Genomic DNA, 26,530 nt, shown 5'->3' on the forward strand with positions numbered 1-26,530 from the left:
TTGTTTGTTTATTTTGTTAATACAAATGTAATGATCATTTCTGGCTGAATTTTCCCCTTGCACCACATGTAGGATAATAAAGTCTACCTTGACCTTGCATAATACAAACAACAGCCAGTCAATGGCAGTGACTTCCCAGTCTTGTTGCCGGGCCACAGAATTGAAGATTCAAGGGGGCAATTAAAGGTAAGGTGCGTAGAGCAGACATTGCACAATGACAAAAAAAGAAACTAAGACTAAGAAAAAATAGATTAACCTAACAGAATAAAACAAAAAACAGACAGACAGAAAATATGTACATGTTAAACAAGGTGCAAATGCCCAATGAGGTAAATTGATACCTAGTGCGAATGTGATAAAATATGTCATTCAGGTCATATAGAGTGGTATGTTCAAATGTAAGTTATGTTGTGGGCATGGGCGGGTGGTGGAATGTAAGTGTCCGTGCTGGGGGTGGGTGGGTGGGGGTATGAGTGTAAGGAGAGGGCTATGAGGTGAGGAGCAACCCTCACCAAAGCTATCCCCTCTCTCCACAGCACGGGACTCCCCGTAAAACCACAAATTTTTATTTTTAATTAAATAATTCATTCATTTAATGATTCACTCGGTGCTGACGGTGTATTTGTTTTAAAAAGGTTTGGACAGAGGTAGGCTAGTTGTTTGCCTCTGCTTCCGCTCTTTCGATAAGCTAGGCTAAGCTAATTTCCTCCTGGCTCTAAATACAAACACATATATGTGAAGGACGCTGGTCTTCTCATCCCTTGGCAAGAAATCGAATTAGCATAACTCTCAAATGTTCATAAGAAAATTTCAAAATCAATACGTAGGGTGTTTAAAGCGAGACTCTAGTAGTAGTCCTATTTCGCTTTTGCTGAACAGTGTCCAGGATGGCTTTAGGTAGCAATTAGCAAGATTCTCTCGGGTAAGTTGCTGGTTTGACTTTTGTAACAAAACCATCAAATATTTATCTGTGACATGTTAAAATATACACCAGCAAAGAGTCATGACGGCAGCAAACTAAAGTAGTGATGTCAGTTACGAACAAAAGTTAGCTAACATTAGCTAGGTCGCATATATAGGAGTGTATGACTTTGAGTCATTTTGATTTCTAAGGGTACAATGTTTTCAGAAGCAGGAAAATTAGCTTGACATATAGTTTGAGTTTTCTTATATTCTTACTTCTTGACCCATTGAGGTTGAGCTGTTTTTGATTACTTCTCTGGTTTATATTTTGCTAAGATTACAGATAGGAATAAAACTTAATTCATCCCAAGGGAAATTGCTGTGAATCATCTGCCAAACAAAGTTGGACCAGTGCGGAGCTACACAGAGCTGGAATAGGCCTAGATACAAAAGACTAAGATAACATAAAATGTGCAAAATTTAAAAGAAAAACAGCGGTGATGATACATATAAATATTTGTAGCTTTGTCCAGTCTCAGATCTGAAGCAGTTGGTGTAAGAGATTTAAACTTTTTTCACAAGTTTACCAAAGTTTTCTCATTTGTTTTTAAAAAAATTTTTAACCAAGGACATATGCTAAACTCTCGTAATAAGGACAACCAAACAAGCAGGCACGTCCTTGAAAACCCTTTAGTGGGAGAAAAAGTGGAAGTGGACTACAGTGCCTCATACATCGGCTTCATCAAATTATACAGCAGCACGTACAGACATCGCACTGTAGAAAGAGTCCAAATGTAAAATCGACTCCGAAAGCTTTTGGCAACTTTTGGTACTTATCTGACACAGGATCATTTGCTGCATCTGTTGTGTGGGCGTAGTGGTGATGACCTGCCTTATGTTCTAAATATGTGTGACTTTAAGCTAATTGTAAGCGTTGTATGGGCTCATGGAATTCAAGCACATGAATCGGTTCATGTTTGAGGATCAATTAACAAACGATTAAGCTGGTTATGGCAGCGTTTGTTTGCAGAGCGGGCCCGTGGATTGAGTGTATGCTCAGAATCGGAAACAGATGAATACTCCTCCTTGTCACAATAAACGTGGAGGAGCCAATATCGGTCCATCATTATCACGTTTGTTATAAATACTGTGTGTTATGTAGAGGGCAAGGTTTGATTTGTTGTGTTGACAGCAGTGATTGATGGGCTGTTTTTCTCTGTGGAACTGTGTGTGTGTGTGTGTGTGTGTGTGTTGTGAGGGGGGTTGGGGAACATATTGAGCAGGTGCAGGTACACACACATAACCCACCCTCTGTGTGAGTGTGTGGGAATGGTAGTGTAGTAGTTGTGAGGGATTGGGGGGGGGCTGCATGGCTCAGGTTACCCCGACAGGAGGGAGCAAGTTGTGCGAGAACGGGATGTTTGGTGTGGGGGTGCAAGGCCCAAAAAAAGCCACCACACGTGGGGGCGGGAGGTCTCAGCTGTGGCAGGGCCCCCTGAGCGCTGCCCTTCACATTATAACCTGCCGACGTCTGGACATCCAGGATGGGCAGAGGGGTAAGTGCTCTTCATTTATTTGAAAAAACAAACAAACAAAACAAAGAAACTTACTGTAATTGTTCTTTTTATCTCAATATTTGTCACACTCAAACCATTGCTTCTTGTGGTAACTGAGCAGATGAACGTAACTCACTTTCTATGTACCTACTGTGACTAACATACAGTAACAGCATATGGTGTGGACATGCATCATGGAAAACTACTGAGGTTTCTAAACTCGGCTTGATTTGTCAGAATGCTGCTGTTTGCTTTTTTAAAGACAGTAACATGCTTGATAGCTTTTCTCCTCAATAAGTTTTGTCCCCGACTTGCTGTTTATTTGGGTAATTACGTAATTTTGTTTTTTATTCTCTCCATCAGGCCCATTCCATTTAGCTTTATGGGCGGACAGGCTGGTAATCTTCCTCACACACAGTGGGGGGAAATTGCTATGCCAGACACATTTCAGGCACTCCACCGGCTCTGTACTCCCTCTTTGGCTCTTTTTGATTACTTTTTCACTGTGTCACTCGCTCGCGCTCCCCTCTCAGTCCCTCTGTGTAGCCCTCCTTCACTGACATGCACACGTGCTGCTAAGAGGAGACTGACAGCGGCAGATGATTTCCATGATGCACCATTCTTCCGACTGTTCATGACACACACACTCTCTCTCGCTCGCACAAATGACGAATTCCCACTAGGAGAAACATATTTTCTCCTCTCTATTCAGTGAATGGGTTTGCCAATAGTGCAAGGAGATTGAAATGAACCAGCATACACAAAATCCATTGTGCTCACTCTGCTTGTAATATGTGGCTATGAATGTAAATGGCCAGGCACAATGTGACTACAAGCATGTGGCTTTTCCTACTTATTTCCTGTGGAGGTTCGCAATGATAGCCTACTGGCCTGATGTATGGTATCCCCCCCCCTCCCCCCTCCCTCCTATAGTGCGGTGCCGAGAATGGAGGGAAGAGGAAGAAGAAGGACAGGGATTTGGATGAGCTGAAGAAGGAGTTGTCCTTGGTAAGAAAAACAAGCTGCCTCTGCTCCAACCCACACTCACTCCGCTCAGTGATTGATTCCATCGCTGCTGCTGCTCCCAAAACAATCCCCAAACCGTGTTATGGCAAAGACGCCGGGTTATTTAACAAGGCTATGAATGAAAACAGTGGCCCGTAAACAAAATGACAATCCAACCTACTTAGTGTAGTCAGTTGTAGATGGATTCTTAGCCAGCCTGTCCTCTCCTATCTATTCTACCACCCTCTGGCTTCTCTTCTTTGTACTCAGAAAGATCCTGAATAATTTGTGGGCCACCAGCGGCGTAGTGCAGAGTTTTTGTCTCGTGCAGAGCTGTGTTTCTTTGAGGTGCTGTCAAAATGCAGCCAAGCGATGCCCACGAAGACTGGGGTACGTTTTGTTGCACGCAATTTCTCTGATAAAGCAGCTCTTGTCAATTATCGAGTTGGCCTGTGACTGATTAAAGAAAAAAAAACATCCTTGGATGCTGTCAGCACTGAGGGGTAGTTCTGGGATTAAGTGTTGTATTTCACTTTGATCATGTACTTCTTTAGTTTGTGATTTCCTACACGCCCTATCTATAATCCTATAAACAACCACCAGACAATAGCTGATCAATATTGGGTGTAGAGGAACATAAATAAAGCTCGACTAAAAACCTGTTTCGTGAACACTGGGGCATGTCATTGATTGTCACCAAATCACTTGCAGCTACATTTCATTGTGGTCCTTTGAGGCTATACTGTTGGTGAAGAACTTGGTGGATTTCTGTCTTATTGTTGAGTGAAGAAAGTAGCCTTTTATTCTCTGGGACTGACACCATCCTGACAGCTGGTAGCTGGGATTTTTCTTGCTACCGTACAGTACCAAGCTTCATTTTATCAGGGAATAGGGAATATATCTGGAGGTGGCATTTGGCCAGTTCCGCAGGAATAATCATACCACAAACAACAAAACACCCTATAGCATACATCTCCAAGCTCTTTTCTAACGGTATTAAACAGTGTTTTAAAGTTTTCAAGGGGTCACATTTCTTCTCCTGGAGAACTGGCAGTTTGCTCACCTTTAGTTCAGCACTACTTGGAGATGCAGGGGGAGTGGACATCACCGTTTGACCTCTTTGATCTGTCATGGGGAATTTAATCACATATATGAAGCCCCTGGAAACATGTCAGAAACGGAGAATAAAGTCCTTTTTCAGAGAGACGGAGGTGTGTAATGCATCAATGATATGCCCTTGTGATCTATTTGACCCTGGTCAGTTATTAAAATTCCCTTTACAGCTGCATCCGTACAGCGGTGCCTCAGTTGACATAGTAAAACGTTGGGTAACCCTTCACACTTGTCCTTGTAATAAGAGTTATTTAGTAGGTAATACAGGTTTTATAAATCCTTATAAGATGCTATTAATATCATTATGTGTTAATAACACTACAAAAGTGTTAAAGCATCTTGTTAGATTATAAGCACTTGTAAGAAGCACATCATCATGCACTTATTATCAGTTATGCTTTTTGCAGCTACCAGATATAAAGTTAGAATGATGCCTTGTTAGTGTTAATAAATCTGTTATAATGCACTTATTAACTGTTTATTTTAAAGATATATTAAAGACAGAGCGGATCACATGCACTTACAGCTTTTTTTCTGCTCTCCCACCTGGAATGAGCACGACATGTGGTCATGGTTAATGAAATGTGAATAAAAAGTACATATAATACAATATTTCAGTGGTGATGATTAGTGATGTTTTACTTAATGTTTTCAGAATATCATTTACATTGTACAATGTACCCCGCTGTTGAAAGATACTGTATTTATATAAATAATTGTACTTTTTTTTTTCAAAGGCCTGTTTGAGGCTATGTTTTATAGAAAAAGAATCAAATGAGCCATCTTAGAGTGTGTTTTATGTTTAACTGCTAAATATGGTATGTATAAGTACATTTGTATTCATAGTTCATTAACCTTGACCTGTAGTGCAGATGGGAGAGCTGGCAAAAGCATAGTTAACTGTAAGAGGATGGGGGTCCTGGTAGCTCACCTTACAGCTGTGGCCTGGGTTCAATTACAACACTGGCCCTTTGCTGCATGTCATCTCCTCTCTCTTTATATAGCTTTAAAACATTGTTAATAAGTGTATAATACCAGATTTATTAACCGTAATGAGGCATTGTTCTTGCTTCAGATCCGGTCTGTGCACAAAGTACAGTTAACTGTTAATAGATGCATAAGATGGTTTCTCATAAGTTCTTATAGATGTCTTATCTTAATCTAACAATAAACATGTTTAACATTAATATTAGTAACGTTACCAAATGCAGAATGCATTGCTGTTCTCATTTATGATATGTGAAGACAAATTCTCTTAGTAATCCTTTCACTGGCCGATTCCACTGAGGCACAAATAACAACAGGAACATTTTATCCCTGCAGGATGACCACAAAGTATCTCTGGATGATCTGGGAAAACGCTATGGAGCAGACCTCACGCGGGTAATGACACACAAACACAAACTGTCTCATTTACATGCACACAAACACACCAGAAATGATGTATCCCCCGTATTAATAGTATAATCTCTGCTTGCCTGTACTTGTAAGCAGCATCCAAACTGAGACCAAACATTACTTTGGTCGAGTAAGATTCATCGCAGCGTCCCAAGCTCACCTTGAGCCTCATTCATCTTTAATCCCTCAATCACACACACACACACACGGACACACACACACACACACACACACACACACACACACACACACACACACACACACACACACACACACACACACACACACACACACACACACACACACACACACACACACAGACACAAACACATCAAATAAGTTTGATGCTGTAAACACATTTGCAGCTAACCGTAAATTTGACATTGCAGGTGAAGTGAAAGTGATGTTATCTTTTTGAGATAAGTATTCAAAAAAAATAAATAGAGGCTTTGGTGCTCCGAAAAAAACATCACAAGCTGTTAAAATGTCAAACACCAACAGAAGCCAATTTGTGTGTTTTCCCGATATAATTAAGTTAAAGGATTCCAGGTACTTACATGGATTTTCTGTAAAATAGACCTTGACACTATTAGGCATAAAATCAGTAAAAAAAATTCAGTAACGTTACAACCAACAGCTTTACGGTGTAGAACCTTAGATGAGGAGAGTCACCCACTTTATTATACTTGTAGTGTTAAATAGGCCAGGCAGGAATAGTTGATGTTCTGCAACTGTAGCAGTAAAATAGCTTTTTAAGGCGGGGTGAAAACGGGGTCGTTGTGTTGTAATAAGCTTCCTAGCGCATGCAAAAAGACATTCCTAAAAAATTGCTCTCCCTCAGGGCCTGACCAACGCCAGAGCTTTGGAGATTCTGGCCAGGGACGGTCCAAACGCCCTGACCCCTCCCCCCACCACCCCTGAGTGGGTCAAGTTCTGCCGTCAGCTGTTCGGCGGCTTCTCCGTCCTGCTCTGGATCGGTGCCATCCTCTGCTTCCTGGCCTACACCATCCAGGTGGCCACAGAGGACGAGGTGCCCAATGACAATGTGAGAAACTGCTGGTAAAACATGCACGCACATGTACAAGCACAGGCCTGACATATTAATCACACACAGTGAGAGATGCAGGTACACAGTTGAATAGAGGTATACACATATAAAAGCATGCACAGGGGCATCGACACACTAACACATATATGCTTCAAAGATGGAGATTTACATTAATAGATACATACATAAGCAGGCAAAATAATGTACAGACTTACATACTGCACATACCTATAATTATGAAAACTTTTTTGTAAAGAAATAAAAAATAAAAATAAAAATAAAATGAAAAGACGACAGGGTAAAAAGGACAATAAACAGACGACATCACATCAAAGCAAGTCTATAAAAATGTCTTTTAAGAAGCGATTTAAAAGAGGTCACTTAATCACATGCACATCCTAATACTTGCACAGGACATTGTGCAGAGTAATTGTAATGCAATCACTCAAGAATAAGAAAATGATACAGTGTAATTGCACAGGATAATAGCATGAAATTGAACAAGGTGTTGCAAGTGCTGCGTGATGGCGACAGAGACAGCAGTGTTACATTGTGTTGTGTTTGTGTTATAAGAGTCTGACAGCCATTTGAGCAGAGCACCTGCGGGAGCTTTCCTTCTTGCACTGTAGGTGTCGCAGTCTGTTACTGAAGGAGCTGCTTGAGGCCCCCACAGGCCCGTGCGGGGGGGTGAGAGGTGTTTTCAATGATTGACGTCAGCTTGGCAGACTGCTCCTCTCACCCACCTCCTCTGGGGAATCAAGAGGGCAGTTCAAGGCAGAGCCTCGAGAGTTTGTTGAGTCTTTTTCTGTCCTTCATCGTGCTGCCAGCTCCCCGGCAGACCACTGCGTAGAAGAGTGCAGATGCCAGTGTCATAAAATGCTCTTAACACTGTGTGTACAGGGCGTCCGTGTTGTCTGACCAGTGCAGTTTATTGAGATGGTAAATAGATACAAACAAAGTCACATATAATGTTTAAATGCAATGCGTTTAATGATCATTCTTGCTATGGGTAACAATTTTCCAGTTAGTTTAGCATTTGCACTGTCCACATTAGTTGCTGATATCCACTGACGGGGTGGGAACTTGTGCATATGCCAATTTCTGAATTACATTTACATTTAATAGATCGAGGAGAGTTCAGTAAGGGTGTATAATAGCAGCCTTTGTAATACTAGTCTATAAAATAAACGATGAATATTCTAAGGTGAACAAATCGCTGTTTTGAATGATATTTTATCCATTACATATTTATTCAAATGGTATTGAAATGAAATCAAGAAATGATAATCAAATGATTTAAAGCCCTATACACACACATTTGGCGACACACGTTCTATACATATGCATCTCCTAATTTAAACCAAATCCTAAATCTAATCTTAACTCTTATCCAGAGATCATAAATTGTCAAATAATTAATGCTGGTGATTTTCCTGGCTTTTCTTGTTCTTGTGGGAAGATTTTTTTATTATTATTATTATTTTTTTTAGTATGACCTTTACTCAACCAGGGTGGCTTCTTGAGATCTAAATCTGTCCCGGAGACCTGGCCAAAATTGCAACACAATTAGGTCACACGGACAAGCACAGTGCGATGTTCACTGAAGAAGAGAAGGATGAGGGATAAGGATCTTAAAAACATGACAAAAAACATAAAAAAAAAACCTCAAAACAGACCATGATTTGGTCCTCATACAGTAAGTATACGGTAGAATTACAGTTTAACACAGAGCGCCCGCCTCAGAAAGTGTGACATAACACGGACCGCTGACACTGGCATCGGTCCTGGCATTGGCAAGGATAATAAATAACCAGACCGCCCGCTGTTCAAATGGAGCAAAGCAGCCATCCATACTGCACTGTATGGCTATGGGTCCTTATGCAATCATCATTCAGCACTCTCCAAAACCCAGACAGCATTAAACCCTTGCATAATATACAGTAACATGCTGTACAGTACATAGACACACGCACACACGCTCCCTTTTAATCTCCCCTGATTAATCTCTACGTTCAGTTGGGAATATGTACAGCTGGATGCTCTGGTGAGCTACTTCAAAAGCCCCGACCGCCTGCAGATTTGGCACTTTGAGCTTTTGCATAATGTACAAGCAGTTATTTAAGATTAAAATCCACCCTCCACAGGAGTGCACACATCGCTGTTTTTTAGATTTAAACATCATTTTTTACATTATATTGATGCATTTATTGAGCTGAATGATTGCATTGTCTTCTGCTGTTTGAGAAAAATCATCCCGGAGCATCCCCGGGCTTCTGAAAGCGCTGCTGAATTTACACAATTACTGCCGTATTTTAAAATTCATGTCAGCAATTATTCAGAGCAGCTGTGGCCTCCAGGTTCTTTAATCATGGCAGTTCAGGGCCCGTCTCCGCATGTCAAAGTGTCATTGAGAGACATTGAACCCCGAGTTGCTCCCGATGGGCAGGTCAGTGCCTTGCGTGGCAGCTCGGCCTCCATCCGTGTATGGATGTGTGTGTCAGTGGGTGGACGAGAGGCGAAAGAGCTGAGCCTAAATCCGTTAAAACCACATGTAGACAAAACCAGGAGTTGCAAACTGCACACTGAATTGGAGGCCCGTGTTGTAAACACTGACAAGTGATTTTCTGAGGATTTAGGTGTAGTTCCTGGTTCAGAGGATTTTGCACGGCTACAGTGAAAGCAAAAAAAAAAACAAGCGCACTCGAGCATAAAAACATTTTGTTGTTGCTGTCAAATGAAAGCAGCATCTTCCAGAAAAAACTTTTCAAGGTTTACGAATTTCATTTTCCAGGAGATCAGGACATACAGTACAGTACGGCAGCTGGCAGATGCTTTCATCCAAAGTGCCATGCTGTCTCGTTTGAATCAGTGAGAGCTGAACCTGAAACAGCTTTTTCACTGGTAAACTGAAAATATTTACAGAAAAATACCCCCACCCCCACCCCAACCAAAAAAAAAGAATAAATATTCCTTGCTTTCACACAACCACAAGTCTGCAGAACCAGGTTCCAGTCGAGAAGGTATCTCTTGGTGGCCTCGCAGATCAGCGTCTCGGTTCCTGGTTCTCTGGGTTTGGGAGACGGATGTTCACTTGGACTAACACTGAATACACTGTCCCAGATTACAGGACTAGTACACGAGAACTCAGCTCTTGGACGGCTTCTCTTTTTAAATCTCACCTAAGGCCGGGAGCTTCCCCAGGTTTCCTTGCTCTTACCTCTTCTCTTGCACTCTGCATTTAAGGTTTTACTGTTCCCAAATAATTTCCAGGTTTTTGCAAATCCCCTTCTCCTACGCTCGAACATGCCTTTACGTGAACCAAACTAAGTCGATGATTACACTGACTCCCGCTGTGGCTTGGCTTTGCCCCCGTTTCAGTTGTATCTGGGCGTGGTGCTGGCAGCTGTGGTTATCATCACCGGTTGTTTCTCCTACTTCCAAGAGGCCAAGAGCTCCCGAATCATGGACTCCTTCAAGAAAATGGTGCCACAGGTAAGGTGATGCTTTGGTTGTTTGGTGTAGTCTTACAGCTCTCTGAATCAATAAGCTGTCCCTCAAGTGGGGCCTGCACACTCACTTGAGTGGAAACCTAATAAGCTTGCACAAAGGAAAAATAAATGTTTGAGCTAACTTCTGATTGTGAGTGTTTGCATAAAAACTCCCCTCGCTTTATCCACCTCGAGCACTTCGATTGCCTAATACTTTAATCTATTTAGGCTCTTTTCACTCCCTCCTTGTCTCCTTTTCCACTACCTGTCTTTTCTCTCTTCTTCCTTTCCCTCTCTATCGCTCCCTTTCACATACCTACACCCTCCGGCTTTTTTCCCCCTTCTCTCTCTTCCTCTGACTTAATCCTTTCTCTGTTCCCAAACTCTCTCTCGCTCTTCCTCACACTGCCTCTCCCTTCTCATCTCTCTCTTTTTCCTTTTTCTCCCTGCCAGCAAGCTTTGGTGATCCGGGAGGGGGAGAAGATGCAGATCAATGCTGAGCTTGTGGTGCAGGGAGATCTGGTGGAGATCAAAGGGGGAGACCGCATCCCGGCTGACCTTCGAGTGGTCTCCTCCAGCGGGTGCAAGGTAGGGAAGGGGGGTGCAGGGGTCAGCCCTTGGGGGAGCCTGATGGTCTCAGAGGGATCACAAATGCTCAATTGACTCTTGCTATTTTACTCTTTATTTTCTCCTTTCATTCCATACTTTAATTTGAATGAATTATAGTTTATGGTGTTCACCCTCTTAAGATAGTGAGTTAACATGCTCAACTGGCTGGGTGTCAGGTATTCTCCCTCCCTTCTGCTATCTCTGCTATCCAGTCTTTAAGTTTGACGTAACACCCTTTCAAAATACTATTTCCGGATCCAAGAGCTCCGTCAAAGAAAACATACAACAATATCCGAACCTGTGAACCTTTTACGATAACTTCTCTCTTCAGTGAGACACCTTTTCATCGATAGGTAAGCGGTAAAAAAGACAATTATGTTTTTTTTTTTTTTAATTAAGTAATACGAGGCGGCCCGCAAATAGTACTTTTTACGTCACAACTTAAAGACCAGATGGGTTTAGCTCCGCCCAAGACAATTGTAAATGGTGTAAAGAAATACAATGAAGCCAGAGGGTCCCCCCCCAATCACAGAATGATAAGCCAGTGCAGCCACACCATACTCCAGTGCTGACAGGGCTGTGGAGATGTGGTCTGACTACTACAAATCCAAATGTCAGCCGCAACATTTTAGTCAGACATACACACTTTACATACATTGCAGAAGTGTTGTTTGGGCAGCATATCCCACAATATCTTATGACTACATTTACATCACTTTCATAAACACACAGAGGAGAGTATGGTTTGCCTTTTGATTGACTAGTTGTTTGATTTTTGATTGGATTTGGGATTTTAAACAGAACAGAAGATTGTCTTCATACTTTGTCAGTGATAGGATGTTTCCTTACACACATTTTTCACCAGTCTTCCTCTGAGATTTCTGTTTCTTCTTTCTGTAGGAAATGCAAATGTCTCCAAAATATTCATTCCAGTATATTTTTGAGTAATAAGACTGTGGTAATCAACTGTATACATTCCTTCACCTATAGAGGAATATTGGGAAAATCACTGACAGGAAATGTTTTGACATGAAGAGAGTGTTGCACTTGATGCTGACAAGTGTGAAATGAAAGCATCATTTCCACCCTCTCAGTCTGAGCTCCTCACTCTCTCCTGTTTATGTCTCTAAGGGGAGTTTTCAGACTTTCCTTCTTTAGTTTGGTTGAATGGAAAACCCTGGAGCGTTAACCCCCCTCGGTGCGGTTAATTCAGGCAGGTTTGAATCACACTTGGGGTGTAGACCAAAACAACCTGTTAAAAGTTTAAGCTTAACCACTCCTGTATCCAGATACGCTTTGCATTCTGGGGAGCAGCTTGCGTAGTAGTGCTGTAGTAGCATCTAACTGGAAAAAAAAATTGCAATGTCTCACAGAAACATACACTGGTCCAGAACACAGGACCGTCTTATTTCCTTCGGCGCTTCCATCTGACCAATAAGTGGAGTGAACATTCACGCTTGGTTTGTAGTGATACATTTTGGTTCACCTTGATTTTATTCTCAGTGTGAAAAGAAATGGAGCCGACGGGGAAAACGCTCCAAGTTTACAAACTCACTGACTGATTTGGTTCGGAGGTGTGAAAATGTCCTCAGTCTCACTTGATAACATCGTTCTTTGTTCCTTTCTCCCTATCCTCTTTCCTTGAAGGTGGACAACTCGTCTCTAACGGGAGAATCAGAGCCTCAGACTCGCTCCCCAGAGTTAACACACGACAATCCTCTGGAGACCCGCAACATCTGTTTCTATTCCACCAACTGTGTCGAGGGTCAGTAGGCCAAATCTGGCCAAGATTGTCTCTTATCGCGTCTAAAAGTCGTTGTTAAGCCATCTGGAGATCAACAGAGATCTGCTCTGCCACTCAACCATGAGCGTGTTTCAGTGCATTCATCAGAACAGCCTTCACTCTAGCCCACGGTCGTGTGTACTTATTGAATTTCCAATGCACTGAGATTATTAATGAGTGTTTCCATTTGAGACTTACCCGATGGGAATTTTGGTCGGTATTTCAGTTGCTATCAATTATCAATGCGGTGATGATGCAGTAAGCATTTCAATGGGATTTCCATATTCAAATCTTCTTCATCAAACATCTAAATTCTAATGACATGGTTAAATATGAAGTGAAGATTTTATCTCCGAAGTTCAGTACATTCATTCAGGAAACATATCTAATGATACTTACTAGCTCACTACTTAAATCACCACACGGTCCATTATGTAGCTGATGACATAATCCTCATCATCAGATGGAGTTTGCCCAGTTGTCATGGAAATGTAGACATGGAATTTTCCATTTGTTCCCTGAGCACTTAAACGACTTCTTGTCCGCGTTGACTGAAAAGCTGACGATTGGAAAAATGTAATACTAAAATGTGAACTGAACCATTTTAGTGTCAGCTTTTTTTAAAAACTCAATATCTGAATTAATGTAAACTCTTTGCGATGAGCTGTGTAAATATAATGTATTAAGTCTCTTATTCAATTTGGTTCCCTCTTAAATGATACATTCACACAAATGACCAAAAAAGCCTCACCATATTTTCTCACTTAACTCCAGTGATGTCTAGAAAGACGGATAGTTTGGCTTCTGCGTGTCCACATTTGAACATATCTGTCCCGGAGATTTCTGCAGCCGCACTAATACAAAAGAGATAAATGAAATTTTAGTTTGTGGTGCATCAGTAGCAACATTTTCTAAAAATATTCATTATAATATTAACAATCAACAGATCTCATTTTGAACAGGTTTCAATGGAACGGCCTTTTAACTGAGAACACAATCGCTTTAAAAAAGTGCTGACAGCGAGGTCCGATTATCCGTAGTTTACCTGATTCGGATTCTTTCCTCACTCGCTCAGTGCGGCATGTGCCCAACCATCAATCACTGGCCAACACCTGTAATTCTCCTCCATCCATCACTACACTTCATCCAGCACATCACCTCCATATTAACCGGCCTTCCTGTTTACCATGCGCAGCTCCTGCAGTGTCTTACACACTGTTACAACAGTCATTTGTCTCTTAAGACATCGCTCCGAGAAACACACACACATTTCACTAAAGCAGAAAGATCATCGGGTCAGCTAGCTGAGGTCAGGACATCTTGTTTAAAGAGTTCTCTACAACAAAATGACAAATAGGGTGTCAAGTGTTAATTGATGCATCTATCCAGAGAGACTAACAGTGAACCCCTCTCTCTCAGGTACGGCCCATGGCATCGTGATAGGCACCGGTGACCGAACAGTGATGGGCCGCATTGCCACGCTGGCGTCAGAGCTTGAAGTCCGCCGTACGCCCATCAACATAGAGATCGAACATTTCATCCACCTCATCACGGGCGTGGCTGTCTTCCTGGGCGTGTCCTTCTTCATCCTGTCACTCATCCTGGGCTACACCTGGCTGGAGGCGGTCATCTTCCTCATTGGCATCATTGTGGCGAATGTGCCTGAGGGTCTGCTGGCTACTGTTACTGTGAGTAGTGTGTGTGAATGTGCTTCCCAGTTTTTATGAGAGGCTTTTTTTCACTGATGTTTACCAAAGAATCAGATCAGTTTGAGTGTTTCTTTAAATGGGATAATATGTCCCTGCACATCTTTTCCTTGTTTCTGCTGTGAGAAGACAATATGCAATTTAGTGAAGACCCCCTTCTAGCAAGGACAGGACATAATATGCCTCTGGAAGGAGTGAACAGAAGCATGAGGAAATGTCATAAATGGGCTGCTGTACACAAACAAACAGATTTAACATGTTTTATGTTACAAACGGTATTTTCATTATTCGTTTTTTCTAATTGTATTTTATTACTCTGACGGTGAAATTGTTCACAAACAAACTAAAACATCTAACTAATAACACATTGATAGTTGCTCCATTACTCTGTTTAAAGCTGTGTTAATTCACATATCTGTTTATTTGGGGGCACAGTAACAAGACGAAAATACAATATGAAATATCTTTTTTCAAGTTATGGTGAACGTTCAAGCTGCAAACATTAGTCAACTTATTGATCGTCAAACTATTTTGATTATTTATTAATGGTCAAAGTAGTTTTTCACACAAAAATGTCAGAAAATGCTGTTTTCAGCCTCTGAAATATGGAGATTTCCTGCTTATATTATATTAAACTGATTATTTAGGGGTTTTGGACTTACAAAACAAGACATTTAATGACATCATCTTGGACATTTTCCACTATTTTCTGACACTTTATTGACCAAACGATGAATTGATTAATCTAGAAAACAATCGGCAGATTAGTCGATAATGAAAGTAATCATTAGATGAAGCCTGAGTGAAAATATTAGCAAACAATTGCCTATTAACACATCCAGCAGGCCCTGGGCAACATGACCATCCATTTGGAGTCATTCTCCTGGCCACCCAATGAATACATGTCAAATATTTATTCTCCTTTAGCTCTGTTTTTTTAATCTCTGACTGCTGGGTGTTAATTCTCCACTCTTTTGTCATCTTGAGCATCTGTTTTCTCATTATATGCAGTAATCTGATCCATTCTTAACATCAAAATATTGTAATTGCTGCTGCGAGCATGCCAGTTTTAGAGCTCTCATATTGTGCCTGCTGGCTCACTGTCATGGTTTACTGGCACATCTAAATGGTATGGAGCCATCATCAGTGTTATTTGTTACACCTGTGCTTTTCCTAACACTAATCTTCACTCTGTGAATGTTAGCTGTAGCTGTAAAGATACGACACAACACAGCAGAGCGGGTGATTTATCACTGACTACTGGAGTTGCTCAAATGTTGAAGTGCATCTAACTTTTTCTGCAACAATAAACAAAGAGTGAGCCGAGGTGGATTCCAGCTGGCATTTGAAATGTCATCATTCGACATTTCACTGGCCACAGAAAATAAATTAACCTACGGTGACTGGTTTCCTTAGTTGCTTTCGCTTTAAACACACCGTGAGTTATGTGTGGGAAAGATTGTGCTTGTTTGCTGCATTCGTTGTTCTGTGACTAATGTGGTCAGCTTTAATTCATGTGCGCGGATGTGTCTCCTACAACATATGGAACGGGTCTATCCGTCGTATTTTTATGTCCCTGTGCACCTGCTGTTAACCAGCCAACCAAATACATGCATACAACTAATGCACACATGCGAGCACACAACATACACTTTAAGCTGTAAGGCACCTGGACCACGCATGGTTTCACATGCACAAACACTTGAGAGCACCGGTGCATTCACACGCTCTCTCTTCTCATTGACTAACAATCATCCATCCTCCCCTCCTCTCCTCCCCCAACCCTCACCTCCCACCATCCTCCCAGGTGTGCCTGACTCTTACTGCCAAGCGAATGGCCAAGAAGAACTGTCTGGTGAAGAACCTGGAGGCCGTAGAGACTCTCGGCTCCACCTCCACCATCTGCTCCGACAAGACGGGCACGCTGACCCAGAACCGCATGACCGTGGCCCACATGTGGTTCGACAACCAGATCCACGAGGCCGACACTACAGAGGACCAGACTGGTAAGACAGAGAGAGAGGGAGAGATGAAAATAAAGGGGAGGAGGAGGGGAAAGAGAAAGAGCGGAAGGAGAGAGCTTAGGGGAAAGATGGGAAGGCTAAATAAATAAAAGGGGAGATAGAGAGTGTGTGGGAATTCAGAGGGGGAGTGAGACCACCTGCTGAAATTCATCTGTCCAATGTTAACGCTGCCAACCGGCATTGCTGTGTGCACTACTGCTTGGATTAATTGAGCAGCGGTATGCAGTGGGCGGCACAACCCTCAGCTACAAACATGTCTTTTACCAGAGTTTTTGGGCAAGACTGCTGCTGTGAAACCAATCAGATTTCTGTCTCTGACCAAACAGCTACGAACCGAGTCAAATTACAAAGAAGCTTTTAGCAATAACCAAAAAGTTTGGACAAAAAAAGAAGAAAGGTGTTCTATGCATACCAATGAGTATTGAGTCGGGGGATTGTGCAATCATAATGAATAGCCAGCAGTGCAGACAAATGCCGAACAGCTGAAACAGTGCAAGTGCTGAAGAAGAAGAAAAAAACTGTACTGTGTTCAGTTAGTCAGTGAGTAGAGATTATTTTTGCAGCTGTTGCAAGTATCGGAGCCTTTTCCGCCTCGCTTTGTCCAGTTCAACAACTGCAGACGCATTTTGCCAGCGTGTTCCTAATGTATGTTGCATGATGCTATCATATTCTGTTTTCACAACAACAGTGACACTGACCACTCTGGAGACTCGAGGCAAAAATGAGAAATGAACACAGCAGAGTGAAGGTTATTTTCAATGCAGTTGTGTGGGAGGGATGAAATTTTGATAAACATTTCTGAACAGCTTTTATATTTCAAGACATTCGAGTTACAAATTAATGCTATTTTCCAGACTGGGGATTTAAAAAAATCACTTTTGTCAAAGAATTAGTCATTGCTCAACTTCGCTGGCCCTAATTCTGTTATTTAGCTACAATACGCAGCACTACTCTGTGAACCAAGTTAACTCTTAGCATACATACTGCATGAGTCCTGCTTCAAAAAAAAAAGTCTGACACATCTCCCTCTGATATTCTCTCAGGTTTGGGTTTTGACAAGAGCTCTGCTACTTGGGCTGCCCTGTCTCGCGTGGCCGGCCTGTGCAACAGAGCTGACTTTAAAGCTGGACAGGAGAGCTTCCCCATCCTGATGGTATAAGCCTCCGCCCGACACACACACACACACACACACTACAACAGCCGAACATGGGCATCGATGGTTCAGTCTCATGAATTATCTGTACTCTCTAAAGCCGTGGGTTGTAACAGTTTTAGTGTCATCTAAGGACATTATAAGCAGACCTTTTTAGATTCGGATCAAATAATGTATGCACATTATTCATAAAATGGGATCGGCATACCTGGTTCGCCGATAGGGGGTAGTTAACAACATAAGGACAGTGTCAGGTGAGCTGTCATTCAAAAATAAGCAGTGCTAGTATTCAGATCACTTACTTAAGTAAAGGAGATACAGTATATTGCAATGCAAAAATACTTTTATACTTTTAATTACTTTAAATTTGGACTGAAAAATCCAGAAAAGTTATAGTAAAGTAATAAAGTCATGATATGGGTTTGTGTTCAATGTCGTTATCTGAAAAGTAACTAGGAATAGTTGTCATAAAATGTAGATAAAAGTACAAAATTACAAAAGTAGTTCATGTTTAACTCTTTATAGCTATATGTACTGTATATTTCGAATATTTTTGATAGTATAGTATTTGAATAAAAGTACTCAGTTACGGTTTATTACTAAGAGTAAATAAAACAATGCAATGATCAGAAAAAAAATGTACAATATTTCTCCAAAATTTCATAAAGTATAAGTTTACTCACTCACTCACTAATATGAATATACTCAAGTAACGTTTAAGCACTTCAAAACAGAACAGTACTCGACTAGATGCACTTTGCATTCTCTTGGCATCCACAGGGGAAAAGCAACCGATAAAAAGGATTCGTCGATACTTGCCACAGGTGGACCACACACACACACACACACACACTGGCTTACACGCTTAGCCTCCCTCTCACACATCACCTCAACGCACATTCACAGAATAATCCAAAGCCCTGGAAATAACTCTCGAACTGTGACACACAAACACATAAACTGCTGGGGTACGTAAGTCAATAATATACCAGTGTTCTACCAACCGCTATCCCTCAGCCTGTGCTACGCTGACCTGAAGAAATTCTCTGTGTGGCTCTCAGCGAGAGGGATTACAGCTCCTTGACTCCGGTGGGAGCAGACCCTGCCGCTTCAGTCTCTCTACCCCTCGAGGTGCCCAGGCTCCCTCCTTGCATTAAGTAACAGCCGTATCTCCTGATAGCACTCAAACACAGCAGGCAAGGCCCAGGCTCCACTACCATTACAAGAACAAGACTCTATCTGCACCCGGAAAAACAGAGGAATGGAATTTCCTTCATCTATTTATTCATTCATGAAAAGGCACAAACAAGGACAAATCTTGCAGAGCGTGTCCTTGTTTTGTGGCTGTTCATGAATGAATAAACAGGAATAAAGAGAAATCTCTTGTCTTGGTTCAGCCCCCGTTGGAATATTGATCGTCAGGTCAATCAGCTCAGCGTGGATTTTTAATAAATTGGCTCCAAGAGTGGGATGAATTACAATGGTCATCATGGGATTTTTATCAAGTAGGATTTTACAGGTTATCAGATGAGATTTTTTTCTCCCCAAATGATTTAAGCACTGCACAAGCAACTCTGTCACACATTTTGAAGCCGGTGATCCATTTAAATATGGAGTGCTTTGCATCCAAACAGGGCATCATTTAATTCTGAGCCTTTTAAAATACTAGACCTCCCTAATGTCGCTGTGTGTGTGTGTGTGTGTGTGTGTGTGTGTGTGTGTGTGTGTGTGTGTGTGTGTGTGTGCGTGCGTGCGTGCGTGTGTGTGATGTGATGTGATGTGATGTGATGTGATGTGTCTTTTCTTTTTTTTAAATATAGCTTTTAATGAAGATTCTACATATTCAACCTTTAATGTTCAACAACAAGACACGCTATGTATCCAGTCACATCATTGTCCTCAAATCCATATCACTGTATTCACAAAGAACCATAATCCATGTGAACTGTCAGCCACAGCCTGAAGCAGAGTCGAACAGAGAATGGGATATGAGATGATCGCTGTGATACAAAGTTCAGAGGGGCTGTGTAACTTCAAATTTTCATTTTTTTTCTTGAAGCTCATATCCCCAGTTATGCAGGCTCCAGACTGTGGTACAACAATATGGTTCTCCAACTCTTCATATAATACCCTTAGGAAACCTCGCAAATGGCATACATGGCAAACTAATGAGCTGTATTTTTCCTGAAGAAATTGAGCTGCTTTAATAAAATTGTTGTTCATCTCCTGAATTTAAACAGAAAGTCAGGCTTTGCACTTTCATTATTTCTACATTAAATTGTTACATAACTTTAAAAAACAATGTGGCCAGGTAGTGATGCAGATGATATTCAGCTACCTGCATCATTGATGAGAACCATAATGGAAGTAAAGAAAGTCCTCTCAGGTACCGCTTTAATCACTTACAGTCCCCTTCCACTGCTGTGTGATCAACACAGGCAGTGAGACAACACTCATTTCTTAATATGCATATGTGAGTGAGTGCGCTAATGTGTGTGTGTGTGTGTTTCCCCAGAGGGAGACAGCGGGGGATGCATCAGAGTCAGCTCTGTTGAAATGCATCGAGCTTTGCTGCGGGAGCGTTCGGGGAATGAGAACTAGAAACCCCAAAGTGGCAGAGATTCCCTTCAACTCCACCAACAAATACCAGGTACTGCATGGGACCAGTGTTGCATCATGACTCTGTGCCGCAAGTGCTGCTGATGCAAGTTTACAATGATATCCTATCACCCGTTTACAGACCACTCATAACTTACGTCATGGCCGCTGTAGATTTGTCTTTGGCTATTATAAATCCATCACACTAAAAGTATGTCATTTTAAACAAGATATGCATTAATTAATAAATACAATTTAATTTATATTATTTTTATTGTATTATTATTATTTCATTTTCTTTATTTTGAAATCTTTTTTTCTTATTAAACTTAATTTTGTATTTAATGAATCTATTTTAATTCTGTTAGTGCTCCTTAAATTGACAATATTATGAATTTATTTTTTTAAAGAACCTTTTCCAAGACTTACAAGCTTTGAGTGAATCATGCATATTCATTTTTAACCTTTTTCCATCCGAGGAAGGCAGCCTGAACATGCACATAGACCCCCTGCTTTACATTCATACTGTTGCCTACATTTATGCTTGGAAGCTGCCCAACAGGCCACAAGCACAACACTGTTAGTCACAGAGATACTGTTGCTGTGTTGCAATGTTTGGTATTTATGATAGAAATATACATGTGGATTATGAACTGCTCGCTTTTGCCTGCTCAGAAGAAGCTCGTTCGCTGCTGTTCAGTGGACGGAAATCCCTTTTGATTGAGATGGTCACAGCCAAAAGATGTTGTTTGGGTAGGGTTCGGTGCGAAGACGAGTGTTTGATGCACTGGGTGAAAAACACTATAAAATACACTGAAATAATTGTCAACACATAAGAAGCTCCATGTGATAACTTCCATCTTAAACAATATTAGCATTTGCAGATGCAGTCTGCTACATTTCTAATGATCAAGCATGTTTTGCCTGGTGCACATAGTTGTAAATATTTTAAATATACTCTTCCTTATATACAACTATAACAACAACTATAAAAAAAAATATTTTCTTTCCAATTTCAATTTTGTGCTATTTTACCATACACAACAGATCCCGCCAGGTACTCTGAAGAGTTTTAAAGGAATACTTTGCCTGTTTGCGTATCAATTACTCCCAGAGTGTGAACACCTGAATGGAAAGAAAACTTCTTTTTGCACGTCTCCAATTTGAATAGATATGAAAAAAAGGGAGAAAAGTCTTGCATTGATGTAACAGGCAGCTGTGTTTCAAACGCCAGCTCACAGACAACTTACACATGCATTTCATTTAAACCTTACTATTTAAAATGTCACGAGTTCAAGGCAACGCTCAGGGAGCGACTTATATACAAATGGTGAATTATTCCTCCAGGTTTAGCTGCATGTTCCATTATTTCCTGTAGGAGTCGACAACAACACAAGCAAAAAGAATAGAAATGAAGTTAAAAGGTCTGTGGAAAAAGTCATCAGACAGAGTTTTAACACCTTGCACAAGGGCGCTGCAGCAATTAAGACGGAAGATGTTTCTTCTGTCTTGCCATCCTGTCTGGAGAATTGAACCAGCGTATGAATAACACAACAGTGATGTTGAAGCAAACAAAGGACTTCCTGCATGCATTTTGTGCACCTGTTCCCTGACTTAAATACGAAGGCCTGTGTTGAGGGGGGAAAAAGCAATTTTGCTCTGGTTTTCTGAGATTAGATATGCTGTGACTCAGATACAAATTACCTGGGGGAATGTGTGTGTGCATGCGTTTGAGTGGGGGGAAGGGGTTCTGCGAGGCGTAACACCACAGGAATACATGTGAGTGTGAATGAATGCTCCTTCAACACTGGGAATACATATGACTTACAATGTGCACTCTGTCAAGACTGCTCCGAAAAGACCTATTTCAAACCAGTTGGAAAAATATGACACCAGCACCGGAGAAATGATTGCTGTTACGACTGTGAAATTTATTGTTGAGAGTTCCCAAGGAGCATGTCTGTCCAGAGTCTTTTTCTCACTAAAAAAACATTTTTGACCAGCAAGAAACAACCAACCCTAAACTACATGTTGCATCTTGTTTCAAAATAAATCCCATCATGTTATGTCCTCATCAGTCCTTTGATTTTCTCCCCTTTTTCTTCAAGCTCTCTGTCCATGAAATAGAGGATAATCCCTCTGGTCATACTCTGGTCATGAAGGGAGCGCCGGAGAGAATCTTGGACAGGTTTGTTAATCTATAATGGATCGATTATGTGTCTTTTTTCATTTAATTTCATCCTTCTCTTCCAGGAATGAAGTGAAAAAAGTACACTCTTTCAAAGGCTGGTGATATTCTATAAGCTTTTGTTTTTAATTGTTAACCAATCCTGTAAAAGACTGAAAACATCTTTAAATTGACACAAGAAACAAATGTAATCTGTGAATCCAAAACCATTGTTGACCCAAAAGTGACTTAAAGAATTGGAAAATATTTTTTAAAACACGTTCTTTCATCACCATGAACAATGAACATTTTAGTTTACTTGAGTCGACATACACCGAAATTACTCACTAGAGCAACAAATGTGTATTAATCCACTGGAGAAAATAGTCCCCAACAAATTCCTTATTAACTCTCCAGCTGTTTCAGAAAATGACTCACCCTTTTAAACAAAAGAAAAAAAACAATTAACCTGGATATGTATGACCTTTGCTCAGTAGGAAACCACAAGCTTGGTAGGGAAATCAGAAATGACTCAAGGTCCTTTCACTAAATTTGTTGAGAAAGAGAAAAATAAAGAGTGAAATCAGTCTCATCCTTATGATGTTGTTTTTATTGCATATTAATGGCACGGGGGATGGGGTGAGGAAGATATTTTCTGAGCCCAAATGGACCACTCATGCTTCATTTGGGTCATATTGTCACACTACACTGGAGATCCAAATTAGAGAACAACTAACAAATACTTGATGTATTCGTAAACCTTTGCTTAGGAGCATGTTGTGTGGACAGAGGAGAAGTGGTCCAGAGTGACTTCAGTGATGAGAGGACGTTCAATTTATTTGTGTCTGATGGGAAACATTATGTTTGGTGTAGGACTGGGGAAAGACTGAACCCAAAGTGTGTAAAGAAGTCAGTTAAATTTAGAGGAGGAAGTGTCATGGTTTGGGGGATGTTTTCTGCAGCAGGAGTTGGGCCTCTTGTACAGCTATGTGGCAGGGTGAATGCAAATGTTTCTGTGAACTTCCTTCAGCAACCTGCAATACCTTCACTGCAATTGTCTCCCATCAGCTGCAATTTTCATGCAAGCCAATGTCCCCTGTCCCTCTGCAAAACAGGTTAAGCAGTTTCTTGAAGCCAAGAATATTGAAACAATGAAATGCCCAGAGTCCAGATCTAAACCCCATAGAGAATCTCTGGAAAATCCTTGGCAGCAAAGTAATATCTTAGAAACCCACTACAGTTAGTGAACTGTGGAAGAGACTGAGTCAGAATGGACCAAGATCAAACCAGAGCAGTGTGAGAAACTAGTGATGTCCTGTGGGCACAGATGTGCTGAAGTCATTCAAAGCTGAGGCCTCTACACTTCCTGTTGATTTTTGAATCATGAAACATTGTTTAAATCTTCTCTTCTGACACAATGGTTACTGTTCTCTAATTCTGATCTCCATTGTATGTATAACGTCACACCAGTGTGGGCCCAAGTCCGGCCCATGCTTCCCTTGCGTTCAGCCCAAAAGCTCCTCTACATCAACCATTATCACTGTTTGTTTGCTCCTGTTTTACAGCACTTTGTTAATATGATTGCTAGACAGGTAGATATAATATATTTGGCGGTAGAAGCGGTAAAAGTATTAATAATGTCAAATAATGTAAATGTTTTATAGGTGCAGTAGCATTATGATTCACGGCCAGGAGCAGCCACTTGACGAAAACTGGAGAGAGGCTTTCCAGAGCGCCTACATGGAGCTGGGAGGACTGGGAGAGAGAGTGCTGGGTATGTTTTGTGGCATCCGCTATTATCAGCCTGGGAATAGGTAGTGAAGAGAAGCAGCTGGACACATTTTATAATGTCCTCGGTGAAGAGGATAGTTTAGCCACATGTCCCTGCACAAGTGAAGAATGCTTTTATTGCAGCAGTGTATTCAAAGACACCGCAGTCAAACATACATAATTGTAATAAGCTGACATGGAATCAGAGCTTAAATATACAAATGTTCTGTGTTTTAGTATGTCACTTTGTATGCATTATGAGATGGTAATGGACTGGTAATTCAAACAAAATAACGTTTTGATCATTCAATCATTACTCAAAGTTACGCTTTCAATAGCTCTAGAGTGTTCCGCATTCAGACTCCAAATGTCATCATTTTGACAACCTAAGTAAAAAAGTTACCTGGCGTCTTTTTAAAAGTGCCATAGGTAATAATTATGTACTATCATCATTTCAGGTGTCACTTTTTCAAGTGAAATGTGAAATAATGCCATTTTGGAGTGAAACTCCTGAAATCATGTAAATTATTGAGCCTCAGTTATGCCTGGGGAGATGATGATGATGATGATGGGTTGTGTTTTTCATGACAAAGAACGCTTTCTTCACTTTTAGACGGAGCGTTGTATTGTGTTGTGCTCTATAGGGATTCAAGAGATGCATATTTCAAGGCCTGTGGGTCATGAATTAATAAAAGTGGCTGATTCAATTTGTATTTCAGAGCTGCAACCTCCAGATCTAAAATTAAAATGATTTGTATGCATACGGTAAGGTAAAGGATTGTTTCAGCAAAGACAATGTCTTTTCCGAAGGTGTCTTTCATACAGTATTTACTTAGTAGTGTTTTACTTTTAATAGCAACAGCACAATACACTAGAGCGTCACTATTGTTTTTTGGGATGTTTTGGACTTAAAAACATCCTTAGGGTCATGAAAAATGTGTCTACTTTTTAAAGTGCCAGATAAATTCTTGGTTGATGTCAAAGCAGCACAACAACACAGGTTTTTTTGTTATTTCGTGTGCACTTTGAGATGTCAGTCAGTTATGAACGATCACCTCACTGATAACCTCCTTCTCTTGCAGGCTTCTGCCACTCCAATCTGTCTTCATCCCAGTTCCCTCGGGGATTCACCTTCGACTGCGACGACACGAACTTCCCCACAGAGCAGCTCTGCTTCCTGGGTCTCATCTCCATGATTGATCCGCCGCGTGCCGCTGTGCCTGACGCAGTGGGTAAATGCCGCTCTGCTGGTATCAAGGTAATTGGTTCCACAGACTCAACCTTCATTGTAGTTTGTGAAAAGTCTTTTCCTGGGGCTTCATTTATCGGCCTTTTTAGTGAAGGGATTTTGCATGTCAAATGTCTTTTCAAATCACAAAATGCAGTCCAAATGACAACTGCTCTCTCCGAGGGGCCCTGATAGATGATAATCTATGGATAAATTAAGTTCTATTGCTTTGGGAAAGCTGTTGATAACATATTCACTGTGAACACAGGGCAGACACAACAGAACAGAAGCCAAGTGAACAGCTTTGTGTGTACTCCTCTCTCAAGATATTAGTGAAATTAAAAAATCTGTAGGACAAAAAAAATCCCATTTATGATGTTAAAATAAAAAGCAACAGGCCATAAAGGATGAATTACGGACTGATGTTTCCTCAGAAATGTAATAAGCCGAGCCGCAGGAAGGTTTAACAACTTCGTCAGAGATAAAAATGGATCATAAGTAGAATGAGTCATACTAATTTCGGGCAAACTATATGGGGAACAAATACGGGGAAAGGATTTTGCACATTTAAGTTATCATGCTTCCTTTGATAAAAAAAACTTTTTAAAAGACACACTGTAATTGGCTTAAAGAACTGACTAGAGGCTAGAAGTGAATGAAGATGTTTCCCTCGCCTAAGGGAGAAAACGGTTCATGAGTTTATGCTAAAAAAAAGAAATGATGACATGTCTGATAAAATGTTGAGATCACAAAGTTTTGAGTTGCAATATATCAGCTTTGATTTGACTATGGCATTGTGGTAAAATAATACCATGTTTTGTTTTACCTAACAAAGATCTGACTGGGATCTAAACATATTGTCGATTTAAATTAATTTGTAGATAGAAATGTGGGCAGACATTACAAATGGACAATATCGACATAGGCTGTCTTAGGGAATATTAGGCATTTTTTGCTTGCAGAAAAGAGGTGGCAGGAGAC

At 40.9% G+C, this 26,530-nt stretch overlaps 1 protein-coding gene across 2 annotated transcripts in view; it reads left to right on the forward strand.

The window, feature by feature from the left end:
- Positions 1-2,390: 2,390 nt before the first annotated feature.
- atp1a2a (ATPase Na+/K+ transporting subunit alpha 2a) overlaps positions 2,391-26,530 on the forward strand; it is a 38,072-nt gene continuing 13,932 nt past the window's right edge. For both annotated transcript variants that reach the window (XM_083928197.1, XM_083928198.1), the window contains exons 1-14: positions 2,391-2,459; positions 3,393-3,467; positions 5,901-5,960; positions 6,817-7,020; positions 10,402-10,515; positions 10,965-11,099; positions 12,768-12,885; positions 14,323-14,591; positions 16,417-16,615; positions 17,677-17,786; positions 20,302-20,436; positions 22,493-22,572; positions 24,216-24,325; positions 25,404-25,579. In XM_083928197.1, coding sequence (XP_083784323.1) covers positions 2,448-2,459; positions 3,393-3,467; positions 5,901-5,960; positions 6,817-7,020; positions 10,402-10,515; positions 10,965-11,099; positions 12,768-12,885; positions 14,323-14,591; positions 16,417-16,615; positions 17,677-17,786; positions 20,302-20,436; positions 22,493-22,572; positions 24,216-24,325; positions 25,404-25,579 — 1,797 coding nt within the window. In that variant the 5' untranslated portion in view covers positions 2,391-2,447. The remainder of the gene's footprint in view (positions 2,460-3,392; positions 3,468-5,900; positions 5,961-6,816; positions 7,021-10,401; positions 10,516-10,964; positions 11,100-12,767; positions 12,886-14,322; positions 14,592-16,416; positions 16,616-17,676; positions 17,787-20,301; positions 20,437-22,492; positions 22,573-24,215; positions 24,326-25,403; positions 25,580-26,530) is intronic.

The sequence above is a fragment of the Echiichthys vipera genome (assembly GCF_963691815.1).
Source record: "Echiichthys vipera genome assembly, chromosome: 15".
NCBI classification, from domain to species: Eukaryota; Metazoa; Chordata; class Actinopteri; order Perciformes; family Trachinidae; genus Echiichthys; species Echiichthys vipera.